At 36.6% G+C, this 14,575-nt stretch overlaps 1 protein-coding gene across 20 annotated transcripts in view; it reads right to left on the minus strand.

The window, feature by feature from the left end:
* Positions 1-14,575, minus strand: part of ABI3BP (ABI family member 3 binding protein) — a 293,162-nt gene that overhangs the window by 122,357 nt on the left and 156,230 nt on the right. For 15 of the 20 annotated variants that reach the window (XM_027560481.1, XM_027560135.1, XM_027560832.1 and 12 more), the window contains 7 exons: positions 11,791-11,856; positions 10,586-10,660; positions 9,967-10,041; positions 8,964-9,038; positions 7,469-7,540; positions 6,626-6,700; positions 522-602 (listed from right to left, as the gene is read on the minus strand). In XM_027560481.1, coding sequence (XP_027416282.1) covers positions 522-602; positions 6,626-6,700; positions 7,469-7,540; positions 8,964-9,038; positions 9,967-10,041; positions 10,586-10,660; positions 11,791-11,856 — 519 coding nt within the window. The remainder of the gene's footprint in view (positions 1-521; positions 603-6,625; positions 6,701-7,468; positions 7,541-8,963; positions 9,039-9,966; positions 10,042-10,585; positions 10,661-11,790; positions 11,857-14,575) is intronic. The other 5 variants (XM_027559801.1, XM_027560053.1, XM_027559888.1 and 2 more) reach the window with 5 other exon arrangements.

The raw sequence follows: 14,575 nt of genomic DNA on the forward strand, positions 1-14,575 counted from the left end.
GTGGTGAGTGAATGACAGTTGCTCAGTCATATCTGACTTGCGACCCCATGGACTTCATAGCCTGGACTATATTCCATGGACTATATAGCCTGCCAGGCTCCTCTGTCCATGGAATTTTCCAGGCAAGAATACTGGGATGGGCTGCCATTCCCTTCTCCATTTAGGTATAGGTAGCTACTTTGTCAATGGCACCCCACTCCCGTACTCTTGCCTGGAAAATCCCATGGATGGAGGAGCCTGGTGCGCTGCAGTCCATGGGGTCACTAAGAGTCGGACACGACTGAGCAACTTCACTTTCCCTTTTCACTTTCACGCATTGGAGAAGGAAATGGCAACCCACTCCAGTGTTCTTGCCTAGAGAATCCCAGAGACGGGGGAGCCTGGTGGGCTGCCATCTATGGGGTCGCACAGAGTCGGACACGACTGAAGCGACTTAGCAGCAGCAGCAGCAGCAGCTACTATGTCAGAAACCACCATATTCCATTTTTTGTGTTAACTGGAACCCTGAATGGCACATTTACCAGGTTTGGACTTGGGCACATCTGGACTAGGTGTGGTTTTAGGGCGGGGACGACGACCTGGCCGTTTGGTCTTTGGTGGAGCTGAAGAAAGAAAATCAGCTGGTTAATATATGAACAGTGACCCTACAAACTGACCATCAATACTATGTGCATCTTAGAAGCATATTTAAGCCCTCTGATTTATTGCAGACATGTATCCTTCTGTTTTTCATTACTTATCTAGTTGAATGAGCTCTTGAAAAATGGAGTTGTGGGATTTCTTTTTTTTTTTTTTTTGCCAAATATTAATAAATAACTCTTCAAGGGAGCTCTCTATTTTTCTCTTTTGACTTGAAAAACTAAGAACTTTATACAGCTTGGAGAAGACAGTCTCGTAAAATTTTTGAAGATATATTATGTTCAACAGGAATATGAGAAAAGTTACTTTTATTAATGGAAGCTGCTAGGGATAAAAACTAAAATTTATTTGGCCTAAGATTCAAAACAAAATTTTTCACTTAGCACTTAAAAATCTGCAAATCAGTAACATGTGTAAAATGGATTTGAATTCAAAATTATTTCAAGTTAGGCAAGTTTTTAAGAACAAGATACAGTTTTTGAACTACAAGAATTAAAATTTCCTTCCCAAAGAATAGGGAACTGTCACACACAAATGAACATTAATGAACAAATCCATTACTGTGAGCCTGCTTAATAAAGATGCCAGCAGTCAGGAAGAGAGGAAACAAAGGTAGGTCACTCACTGCATTACCTAATGTTGTTGAAGATTTAGTTTCTAGCATTCCAGGTTCTAAGACTGCATGAAAAATGACCAAGAAGGAATCAAAATCCAAGGAAAAATGATGAACTTTATTAAAATATGAAAAATGCTTAATTTTTAAGTACTAAGTTGAGCAAACATAAATGGTGAAACTTTTATTCATGTAAGAAATTGCTTTTCTATGTAAATAGATTACTATGTTTTTAGACAAAATGAACAAAAATGCAGCTGGTCATTTAAGTTTGGAAAGAGAAAGTGGAAAAAAAAAAAGCATGACTCTCATTTGGAAGATGTGAATGCAATAAAGTAACCAACAGCTCATATTATGAAGGAAAATGTGGGTAATTCGGTAAGAAGGCACCAGCAGAACAGTTTTGCTCTCTTGAAGAAAAAAAGCTATAAAGATTGAGGGTGAGTTTTTCTTTTTCTTTTACTTAATAAATTTCCTAAGAAATATCAGGATATTGAGAGCTGAAAAGACCATAATGCTTTTAAAGAAAATCTACAAATGTTAGAGTTTTGAAAGCAAAAAAAAAAAAAAAAAAAACTCTAAAAATGAAAGCATAAATATGTCCTGGGGAAGCCATGGTCCTCTGTGGGGAATAATGAGGTTAAAACAAGCTCAGGACACAGATATAAGAAGGAACAAAAAGGAATGTGGCAAATCAAAATCAGTATGACTGTCTCAGAGCTTCCACTTAGTCAAGGCAGCAGAGAGCTTATCTTCTGGCAGAAACAGCTGAAAGCAAGATCTGAAGGACAATCAAGAAATAATTTTTTTAAAAAATCCAAAGCTAAAGACGAACTTGGACATAGTAAGTGAAAGTAAGTGAATTCTTTTTCACTCACTAGAGGAAACTTCATTACCTATTGGTGGCTGTGATGGTGGGAAAATCTCAGGTTCTGGGGCTGCAATAAAAGCAAGTATTATCTAGGGAGATGCTGACAGCACCATCTAAGGTAGAAATGAAAGGTCCTTTACCATAACAAGTGTCCTCTCAGTGGAAAGCCATCAGGTTCTATTGGCTTACAAAATAAAACTCCATCACCCCACAGCCTCTACACAAACTACAACAGAAGAAAGAATTGAGAATTCTAATTTTTCTTGTTGATCTTTAGCTATTTTCCCCACTATAGCTCCTAGTGCCTGAGGAAATATTACTTTAAAAGGAGGTCAGTGTAGCCTTTCAGAGGTCATTCACCTGCTGTTTTATTTTCTTCAGGACAGTCAGATGGGAAATGGCAACAGATCCATCAGACCTGTAACCATGTCTGAGCTCTGTTAGTTTTGGATCACTTTCAGCCTGACTGGAGCTGATATTGGTTCACACACACACACACACACACAAAAACAGGAATTGAACTTACAGTCTAAAAAGGGCCACAGGTGTTCATATGGTATTCATTATATCTACTACTACTTATTGCTGGTGAACAAATTGATTTACACATGAAACTTATTCCATTTAAATTAGCAAATCAGCAGAAGTTAGAAAGTAGTCTCCACATTTCATGAAATGCTGAATAAATTCATTAAAAATATTATCTAAATATTCTGACAGATAAACTCTCCAAGGCCATTCAGATTGGCAGTAAGTAAATGCTGAATATAAAGAAAGCTGAGCGCTGAAGAAATACTTTTGAACTGTGGTGTTGGAGAAGACGAGAGTTCCTGGGACTGCAAGGAGATCCAACCAGTCCATCCTAAAGAAAATCAGTCCTGAATATTCATTGGAAGGACTGATGCTGAAGCTGAAACTACAATATTTCGGCCACCTGAAGCAAAAAACTGACTCATTTGGAAAGACCCTGATGCTGGGAAAGATTGAAGGTGGGAGAAGAAGGGGATAACAGAGGATGAGACGGTTGGATGGCATCACTGACTCAATGGACATGAGTTTGAGTAAGCTCCAGGAATTGGTGATGGACAGGGAGGCCTGGCATGCCACAGTCCATGGAGTCGCAAAGAGTCAGACACAACACAGTTCAGTTCCAGCGACTGAACTGAACTGAAATGCTGAATATAGTTTGGTACAAAGACTATTTTTTTTTTTTAAGAAGATGATCCAACAGCTTTCCTATTCTATAGCACAAAAAGAGTTGATTTCTTTCAAGAAGAAAATAAAAAGGAAATCAATTTTTGAAGTAGAAAACAAAGTAAAGATTCTTTGACATTTTTATTCTTACAGAAAGAAATTAATTAATCTAGTCCCTACTGACCAACTGAACAGAACTTAAAATCACTGTGTACTTAGATATTTCTTAAATTACATTTACCGGGAATTATCTCTGATATTTCTGGACTACAGGGTATGGGAAGTTTGGCAGAAGCAAGTAGTGATGTTTTAGCGACTAAAAAGGAAAATATAATAATAAACAATTTGGATAGAGAATATTCACTTATCTGAAAGCAAGGCATAATAGCACAAGGTGTTACTGAAATGTAGCATCATTCATCAGAATGTCTGTGGCCAAAAAAAGAATTCTGATTTCTCATGAACTTGTCAGAAATAGAGTATAACAGATGAATGGCAAAGCTGTAGTAATGTATCAGACAGAAGTAGACTAAGCAAAGTAAAAAGTATGTGTGTGCAGGGAGGAGGGGGGCAGTGGCAGTTGAATGCCTCAGATTCTACAGGAAAAAGGGAAAATAATTAGTTAATATCAGTAATCAAATATGATAAATATCACAAAACATCCACATCTGAAAATAGCAACACCAAAAATTCTCTTGAAACTTCAAGGTTATAATTAATGTTTTAATTTCCACAAAGTTGCCTTCTAAAAGTATGAAAAAGTAAGATTTGCTACTTTTAACAGCTTTAGATTTCACAAAGATGAAAGAATGCTGCTGTTTTAATTTTATAAAGAAAAATCAGCATTTTTCAGTTCCTGAGACCGAGGCCAAATAGGTATGGCATCCTATCAACTAAGTTTCCAATTCACCTGCATAAGAAAATATTATAGTCAGTGGTTATTAAGAAATCTATCTTCTGATAAGATTTCCTCTATCTCAGCCTTAATGTGTTATGGATAAAGATACAAAAAATGTTCCATAAAAAAGCTGAGTGACACACAAATAACCACACCAATCAGCTCAGCATGAAACAAACAAAAAGTCACTGATGGATTTGCGGCTAGAGTACCATTTACTGTTCCATCCGCCATGTCAGAACTGAGTACAATAAACACCCATGATTGGAGGTCTCTCCCTTTCTTCAGATCTTTAAAAGCTTGAAGAGCCAAATGTCATTACAATCTTAATGATTAACTATGAAGGAAAGAATTCTTATTGGATGAGGCAGACAAGCTGGGACATAGTAGATGGCTGAGATTTTTAAGAAAGCGTTGGATTTGGCTTCCAAGCCAAAACCAATGTGGGTTTTTACTCATTAGCTTAACCACAGGGGAAAGCCAAAGGAAAAGCAGCCTTCATGGAAAGTGAAAAAGGAAAAATATGCATGTGAGGAGAGGACTGGGAAAGTCAAGGAGTGGCTCAAATCAAAAAGCTTTTGGTGGCTTATTTGCTCTCCTGAACCTTGGCTACAAAAGAAATCTTTAACAGAGCTATAATGTTGGTTGCCATAAAATGAATACATTTAAAAATACTAACACCCAAACCATGGTTTATGGAGAACTAGTCATTACTCTGTGTTGCCTCAGGCCACTCAAAGTCAACTTGAGCTGGTTTAACTTTAGGCATAGATTATGAAGTAATGATACTTGCTGTTAGGGGAAAAGAGTGAATATTCTTAGGTGATTAGAAGGTAGAAATCAAAGCAATATAAACCCGCTAGCTTCCAAATAATTTCTCACATTTTTAAAAGGAAATGTCAAATTAAATCTTTTTTTCAAATACGTTAGAGTGATAAGAACACTCTCCCACCCTAATTTGAATTAATGAATTTCCTCTCAGAAATGCTTTTATTTCCAGAAACCACTAACATTGATAATGTAACTTAACATGAGCAAATAATTAACATTTGGAGACATTTTTTCAATGTTTTCAAATTTTATCTTGTAACAACATAAATAATTAGAGAAATATTTAAAGCTGGTGACCCAAACATAATGTAATATTTCTTGGTCTACCTGGTGAGAGGACCCTATTCAAAATACAGCCTAAATGTAACAGTTACTACCTTATTCCAAAGTCCTCTGGGCATAATTTTTAAATAAATGTACAGGAAACCCTTCTCTCAGCTGTCAGAGTTCTTTGAGTTAAACCACTAGAGTTCTTGGGTTTATTAGCTATGCTTCTTTTTCCTAACAACCTCTTTTAGTGAGAGTACTTCATTCAATTTCTCGGACTTAGAAACCTCACTCATGGTCATGGCATCAACCATACTCCCTTTGCCTAATCCCTAATTTCTTTCATTCTGATGCCTACAATACCTGGAAATCTCTCTGCCACTTTTAAAGGAGTCATGAGAGTTCTCTTTCTGAGCAGTTCCATTTTCCTTCCTTACCCATGTCTTTGCAAAAAGACAAATCATGCCCACTTAAGCAATCTTTTGCTTTAATAATCCTACTCTGTAAATGCACATTAATGAAAAATCCATATTACAGTGAGAAATATATTCTTCCCAAAGCTCAGGCATTAAATTTTTTATGACAATAATGAGTTGTGACAAAGTTCCCCTTATACTCTCATAAATCAACATTTCAGACTATTGTATAGATTCTGTATAGATAGAGAAAAAGAAAGATTTAATTATTTAACATGTCCTGCAATCCTTATGCAAGAAATTATCTGTTTTTAATTATATACATAGAATAACCCCTTGCTGAAAACAAAACAAAACAAAACACCTACTTTTCTTCAGCAAATTAATGTCTCCTGAGAAGTAAACAAAAGTCAGTGTTCAGAAATCAGCCCCAGTTTAGAAAGAAGTCGTGGAACATTAGGAGACTACAACCCTTACTAGTCATGCACCCTGAGAGCTGAGAAGGCCCCAAACAAGGCAGAGTTCTGAGGGGATGGAAAGGCTTCTCCACTTCTCAGCTGAAAGGCGGCTGATCTGAACTCCAAGCAACTTTGGTATTGGAAACTATTTCACAGTCCTAGACAAAGGAGTTCTCAATCATTCCGTCCACTCTCTTTCTGTGCTTTCTCTGTGATGGTCATGCACATAATCAAACACCACACAGCTCAAAGAGATGCTATGATAATATCAGAGGAGCTGGCTCTAATGACATCATTTCATCACATTTTTGCTCTTTCCATGGAAAGATGAATCAAATACCAAAGTGTGAATCAAAAGTTTTGTTCCAAAGAGTGGCATAAAAAATTTTTTCAACCCTACATTTGAAATAATATCAACACAAAGCTCAGGGTAATTACCAGGTTTGCTGTCTGTCACTTCTGGACTGAGAGGGACTTTAGGTTTCAAAGAAATAAATTGTGTTTTACTGGGAGCTGGAAAAATAAAGAAACAAAATGATCATCAAATCAATATTTAGACATTTCAGTGTCTAAAACTACAAAAGGAAAACCTATACTTCAAGTGCTATAAACCCATCATCTTGGATGATTTTGGAAATATTCCATTAGAAAATAAACTTAAAAAAATAATATTTCACAGAATAGTATTTAATGAAAATATACTAATACATTTTCATCTTTTTGAAAAAGCATTTCAAGAAAAAAGGCATTGCCATCAGTCACCATTACTATACAAAGTATGACAATGATTTTAACCCAGGATTAAAAAATAAAAATTAGCGTAATGATTTTGCACTTTATTTCACATTTCTCAGCCATGTCTAAGTTTCTAAGCACCCGAAAAAAGAAATGTTTTAAAAGTAATATTTACTGATATGTATAATGTTGTGATCTGTGGCATAAAGAAATATTATTAACACCATAACAGAAAGCTGTTTTTCTAAAAGAAGTTTGAAATTGAACTTGAGGGCCTTACCTCCCAAAATGGAGAAGTGTATATAAGACACAACTATTAAAACAATGATTGTGTAGAAGATGGAAAAGCATCAGTGATTTTACAGCTTTCCAAGGTATAAATGCTGAGTTCACATCCACCAACCACAGTGCCAGCTATCCAAAACTATGAAAGTCATGGAGCTGATGTACTCTATGAGATATTGAGTGCTGTTGAAATGATCCAGTTAGAACAGTGATTGAGACATTACATAAAAGCTGGCACATCTACTAAGGACACATCGTTACCCATTGTTGTCCGTCTAGGTTCAGGGCTTTTAGAAATTTTAGATGTAACTGTTCCAGGACTTGTGGTTCTTTCTGGTGATGGAAAGGGGAAAAAAAAATTAACATATTCTAGAAACAATTTTAAAAAATCCTCCAAAGAGGAACTGAATGACCCTTTTAAAATCCTGTCATATTTAGTCAGTGTTTACAAAGTATGCAGTGAGTAAAAGTTGGGGGGAAGGTTTTTTAAATTCAGTCATAATAGTATAGGCTATAAAAAAACTGGAATAAGCAATGGAGTAATCAAAGCCTGGTTACTGAGCATGAGTCTGGGTGTACCCATTAACAATGAAGACTAGCACCTCCAGATTGATCAATTACCTCCACCTCCAACTCTGTGCCATAGTATATGCTGTTCCCTTTTCCTTTTCCTCTGCCTAAACCTGACACATATTCTGATGTTTATATCCTCAACTCTTACTTTGCTTTTCTGAGCTTCTACTCTAAGACAGTCTTACAAGCAGGTTAAATCATCTTATGTTGCTCTCATCATTCATGATGTATTATCTTTTTAAGATTATGAGCAATTGGATAGCCAGAGTCACATTCTCTGCATCTCAGCCATCGCCCTACTGCAAAACTGAAAACACAGTAGGCAACAAATATGGGAACTGTCAGCCTGATAAACACTTAAATATAGATGCCTGCCAGAAAAATAAATGACATTATGTATCATTGCTGCTGCTACTGTTGCTAAGTCGCTTCAGTTGGTCCGACTCTGTGCGACCCCATAGATCGCAGCTCACCAGGCTTCCCCGTTCCTGGGATTCTCCAGGCAAGAACACTGGAGTGGGTTGCCGTTTCCTTCTCCAATGCATGAAAGTGAAAAGTGAAAGTGAAGTCACTCAGTCGTGTCCGACTCTTAGCGACCCCATGGACTGCAGCCTACCAGGCTCCTCCATCCATGGGATTTTCCAGGCAAGAGTACTGGAGTGGGGTGCCATTGCCTTCTCTTTATGTATCATTGTGACCATATAAATCACTATATATGATTGTTTCTATGTTTATACCAAAATTCACATGTGAAAAACATCATTCACTAAAACTGATATAAAAAGAAATAGCAGCGTAAGCATTGTTACTTAGAAATGTGGAGTTAAATACAAAAGAAACATATTAAAGAATTGGAGAATGGGTCTCAGGGGTAGAAGAAGGTGGGCAGTAGAGTCCTCTTTTTCAGTCTAAGACTTGAAGTACCTAAAAAAAAACCTCTATGTATTATTTTGATTTAAAAAGATTATTTCCAGAAAAAAAGAATATCATTCACATAATTTTCAGTAAAATCTTACTGAAAATGTTTGGTTTTGTTTTTTTTACTTTAATTATTCATCTTCAGTTAATTCCAAATTTTATAGAGCATCTTTCATCTACAGAATCTTTTCTCTTTGTAATAAGTACATGGACACTATCTACTTGGAATTAAATATCCTGAAAGGTTAAATAGACAGTTATTTACCAGCTTTGGTTCTTGGTGTTTTGGGCCTGAGGCGTCGTTTAGGTGTAGAAGGGACAGATGTAGTTTGCAGGGGAGCTGAAAGAAGATTTAATATAGCTTTGGTAAATGATATTTCCCAGGGGTCAATGAGATTGTAACTGTAAACTTACAAACTTCTTGAGGGGAAGAACTGCTTTCTATTTCTTTGTATCCCTAGAATGCCCAGCACAGGTGTTCAATAAGAACTGACTGAGCCAAAAGAAATTAAATGTCTATATGAGAAGATACATTTTTCAGTTAAGTGTACTGGAAAGGGAGGACCCTTGAAGGATTTAAGTACACAAGGTACAGTTAATTACTCAAAAGATGATTTATCCAACAGCATGGGAGAAGCACAGATATTTGAGATTTAGAGAATGGAACATTCAGAACTCTTTAATTCTATAGCTCCCTACTAATGTCACCAGGAGTTAAAGAACTTCATTATTTCAGTAATTTTCTATTATAGACTGAAAGGTATTTTACTCTCTTTTACTCATCTTTCTTCATCATATCCAGGATTGTAGAGCCCACTTGGTGCTCCTTAGACTATTTTGAGAAAAGTAGTCTGATCAAGTGGTATCTAATATGCTAATTGAAGGGAACATATTTTAAAATAATTATCATCTATAATTTTGCTGCTATTGTCTGGTTTCTAAATTGGAAAGAACTATAGAAAGGGAGTCATCCTTCAAAATAATATATGCAAAGACAGAACTGTTACATCATACACCTGAAACTAACATAATGTTATATATTAATTTTACCCCAATTAAAAAATAGATACCAGGATTATGGAAATTCTTCAAGAATTATCAGAAAACTAAGAATTACAGATAACCCAGTTCTTTGAAGAGTTTCATCGTAGAGAATGAAGGGAAATGTTTACTACTGAAAATATTCTGAGAAGGCCAGCGTGACTTCTGTTTTTTGTCTCTTCATCTGTTCTTTCAAAGTACATAACTATACAGAGGTCATTAATTACCAGGTGTTGTAGGCTGCATTTCAGGACTGGTAAAGATTTCCAGTTTTTGAGAAATAAATGGTGTTTCACTCGGAGCTGAAAACACAAACACCCCATCCCACCACGTAATTCCAGTTAAAATGAGGTATTTTAAGAGCTTCAACATGCTTTTAGGTGGTGATACAAAGCACATGCTAAATGGACATAATGAAGGATGAAAAATGCACGTTGTCTTGGAAAGCTACTGGATGAAATGACAGTTTAAAGTGGGGAAAAGGTCAGGATGAAATCGTTCAGTAGCTGACTCCAGGCAGACTGAGCGCACGGAAGAGAGGTGATATAGGCCACAAACATATGAGATGGATGATGATGAAGATGTCCATGCAATTTTCAAAGCTTTTCATTCCTTAAAGGATGGAAAAAATATCATTCATTACAGTTCAAAAATGAGAGAGAGAGAGAGCCTCAAATGGAACATAAGATGCCTGCATTGTAGGGAAAAATATATATTATATTCAGAAAAAGGAAAGAAATAAATGATTAGATGTGATGGAATGAAATGGTCATTTGGAAGAAAGGCATTCACATGGATTTTCTTTTGACGGAAAACAAAGTAGAATTTTTCTGTTAAAAACATTACCCAGTGTTGCCCTTGGCTGTTCAAGAGTTCTAGAAGTTTTAGGTGGGACAGAGTCCAGAAGTAGGTCGCTTGTTGCTGTTGGAATAAATGTCAACATTTATAAAAGCAGTAGAAGGCCCCAGGAATAAAATACAAATTCCTGAGTAATAAATTATGCTCAAATGGGGGAAAATATCAAGAACACTTGAGAGATTGCTGACCAACATTTTAAAACTAGTGATTCATTAGGAGTTGAAGATGAGCTCATGTTTAAAAACATACACACTTCAAACGTTAGAAACCATGATAAAATGGTGTTTCATACATTCAACTGTTTTCAACTGTTTTTTCTGGTTCCTTCCTTCTGTTTTTTAATTGCTAGCTGAATCTGCTCATAACATTGTTTCATCTTTTAAAAATTTCTGCTGCTGTTTAAAATTATTTGCCTGTATTTATCATGGTACCCATATATGGCTACACACACCCCCAAAAAATACCAGACATATGTCTTCGTGTGGCAGAGACCAGTGTTATTTACTTTGAATTTCCTGCAGCACCTAATTTAGTAAGTGTATAATAAAATACTTGCTAAAAGAAACCATCAGACTGAATTAAACTCACTATAGGTAGAGCAGTAAGTGAATATCAAAGTTAGACCTAACTGAACTTCTGTAGACAAATGAGTGACATGATTGCTCTAGAGCAGGATTTATCACCTTGCACTATTGCCCTTTAGGGTTGGATAATTCTGTATTGTGGGGATTTTCGTGTACATTGCAGGGGTTTAGCAGCATCCGTGGACTCTACCCACTAGATGTCAGTAACACCTTCCCCACTGGTGACAACCAAAAATACCTGTAGCCATGGCTGAATATTTCCTCAGTGGGAAAAGAGCAAAATCACCCCCTACAGGAGAACCACTACTCCAGGGAAAACTCCGAATTCTAAAACCTTTTCAGAATGATTCTGATCACGAGAGCACTAGGCTATTATTTAGTGCACCTGAGAGGCAAGCTAATCTTTCTGCATGTCCCACATATGCAGAGTTTATTTACTGGAGGACGTGGAGACATTATCGTTCAGTAGGAGAAGTGGGTAGAATTCATCTCCCTGACAGAGACTGCCACCTTTCTCCTGTGGAGCTCTAGAGAGTAAATTTTTTCACTCTGCAAAAATTGTCAGAATACCTGGCATCCGAAAAAAAAGAATTGAGAGGCTGGGTGTACCTGTGTGGGGCTCTGATATCTCAGGCTCATCTGATGTTGTAGGGCTTGAGAAAACATCATAAGTGGCTTTTAAAAGAAGAGGTAAGACAAAAGAGAAGATGTTAATTTTGATTAATTTTAAGACTTCATGACATATTTTAATGCTGGCTGAAGGAGGACAGTTGATGTAGGTGCTAGAGCTTGGGCTGTGGGCTACTGGTCTTGTCAGTAAGATTGAAGCCATCACTAAAAGACTGGCCTCTAGTCCTTCTTGCTCTGAACTGAGTCCCTAGGGTGATGTGAGCTTAGTGCTATTTGTTTACAATGAAGCATGCCAGCTCTAAATCACATAGCTTCAAAGAGTACATACATAAATGAAATCAGATGGCAATTTTAGGAGACATTTCCAAAGAAGAACAGTCATACTGAGGAAATTTGCACAAAAACTACAGTTTAGTTTTTCTATTTAGTAAACGTTACCATCATGATGTCTGGATAGTACTTTACAGTTTGCATAGTACTTTATAGTTTGACAGCACTTTCTCATGTATCAGCTTGTTTAACTCTGTTAATATCCTTGAGAAATAGGTGAGGTAGACATTAACCCACGTTATAGTCAATGGGGTAGTAACTCCATTTTCTAGATATTAAAATTGAGATTCACTGGGGTGAAGACATTTGTTAGTGGTCAGATTCTGCATATTTCTCATTCTATTTAGCATGGGCCCACCTTCTTTCTCCTTTGGTAACCATTAGTTTCTTTTTGATTTCTGTGAGTCTATTTATGTTTTGTAAATAAATTCATTTGTATCATTTTTTATAGTCCATATACAAGGATATCATATATCTGTCTTTCTCTGTCTGATCTACTTCACTTAATATGATAATCTCCAGATTCATCTATGTTGCCACAAATGGCATTATTCCATTCTTTTTATGACTGAGTGCTATTCCATTGCATATATATAAAGACTTCTTTTTAAACATAAATTCGTATATGAAAAGCCTCATGACCTCATTAGGACAGAAATTGTGCTTGTTACACTCTTTACATACTTCAAGGTTGTACTTCCAGAGCCTTGTACACAGGAAGACTCAATGAAATTAATCTGCAAGATTTCCATTACTATGAACAAATAGCAATGAATTTAACAGTTGGGTAGTTTATGCTTTTAGTAAGGATACATGAGAATGAATGAACAGATTATTTTTAGAGCATACATATGTGTGCACACAAATCTCTTCCTCTACTATACAATTACCTTTCATATGTTTGTGTGGTCATATCCTGCCATGGAAACAGAACCCTAAACATATATATGAAGACACGGGAAAATACAACAGGCCAGCAATACGTAGCTGGATGAGAAAAGCATTTATAAGACCCACATGCAGAGTTCTGAGTACCATTTAAATAAGGACATAAAGCTCTCTTACATTTCTTAGAAAAATAAAATACCTTTCTAGCTGGCCTTTAAATTTGTGAAAATATTGCCTACAAGAAAATTCTCATGAAGCCAAACCAATGACTCTGGCTGTAAATCTCTAAGAGGCCACTGTAAATCTATAAACCATTCACCACACTTAAATTTTATTTTCCTGATCACAAAGCATCAACACCTCCATTTATTCCTATGTTTTCTCTTCTCTAGGGTTTAATCCAGTTGGGTGGGCCAGATTTACGCTCATCAACACCTCACAGGCAGACAATAAGGTGCAAATAGAGTTCAGCCTCTCTTCAACCACTGTGAGCAAACCACCTGTGGCCCAAACTTCCCACCCAGTATACCACGCCTCGAACATGCTGATTGCTTCAGCTTTCAAGTCTTTAAATAATTTTTAGAGCTTAACTGCATCCAGCAATTTACTAAAGCTCTATAATGTACTGAAAGAACGAAACACTGAAAATAGTAGTAAACTCCTAAAGGGAGTTCCCAAAGTGGATTCTAATGAAGACTGAAGTAGACTATCCTCAGTTCTGTCAAGGGAAGTCTCTAAAGATAATTGTTTATTTCTCAAGGGGAAATAATTAGGCCAGAAGGAACTGTCCTCTTAGTAATAAGTTACAGAACAGTTAAAAGGAAAAGTCAGTTTGTCTGGACATGTTGGAGGAAGAACAGGCAGGAGAATTTTCTAAGGATGCAAATAAACACAATAGGTCATCTTGGGTTATATAAAAAAGCCATTTCTTTATTTGATTAAGGTTTCAAATCCCTCCTGGTCCTAAATGATGGTCTTTTAAGGGGATGACCAAGTAAATTAAGGAGGCTTAACACTGAGAGCATTAGCAAGCCAGAAACAAAACATTGACTTCCATCCTCCTTCTCCAACCATATATGGGCTTTAGAAATCATGCATCTACTCCATCTGCAGGATAAGATATCTATCTGTCTGTCTGTCTGTGTATCTATCTCTATCTCTCCCACTTCTGATGACCATATTGCATTGGTCATGGTGTCATTTTACTCTCTGCCCTAGGCAGGGGCTGGGAGTTGATTCAGGCTTCCCATTCAACCCGATCAGTGTGGTCATGTGATATCTACCATCAGTGCCATAGGGTTAATAGGATGTCAGGCTATTTCCATGGGGTTGCAGGATCTCTTCAAAATACACTGCATATGTCCGGGTCTATTCTCCTTAGACATGTGTCCACAAAGAGTTGAACATAACTGAGCGACTGAACTGATTCTCCTTAGACGTTTTTACACAAGTGAAATGAAGACCCAAGAATCATTTGGTGTACTTCTATTCTCTCTTGCTTCTTTTCTTTCTATTAATTAAATTGGGAGTTTAGGATTAACAGATA

The sequence above is a fragment of the Bos indicus x Bos taurus genome, chromosome 1 (assembly GCF_003369695.1).
Source record: "Bos indicus x Bos taurus breed Angus x Brahman F1 hybrid chromosome 1, Bos_hybrid_MaternalHap_v2.0, whole genome shotgun sequence".
Classification (NCBI taxonomy): Eukaryota; Metazoa; Chordata; class Mammalia; order Artiodactyla; family Bovidae; genus Bos; species Bos indicus x Bos taurus.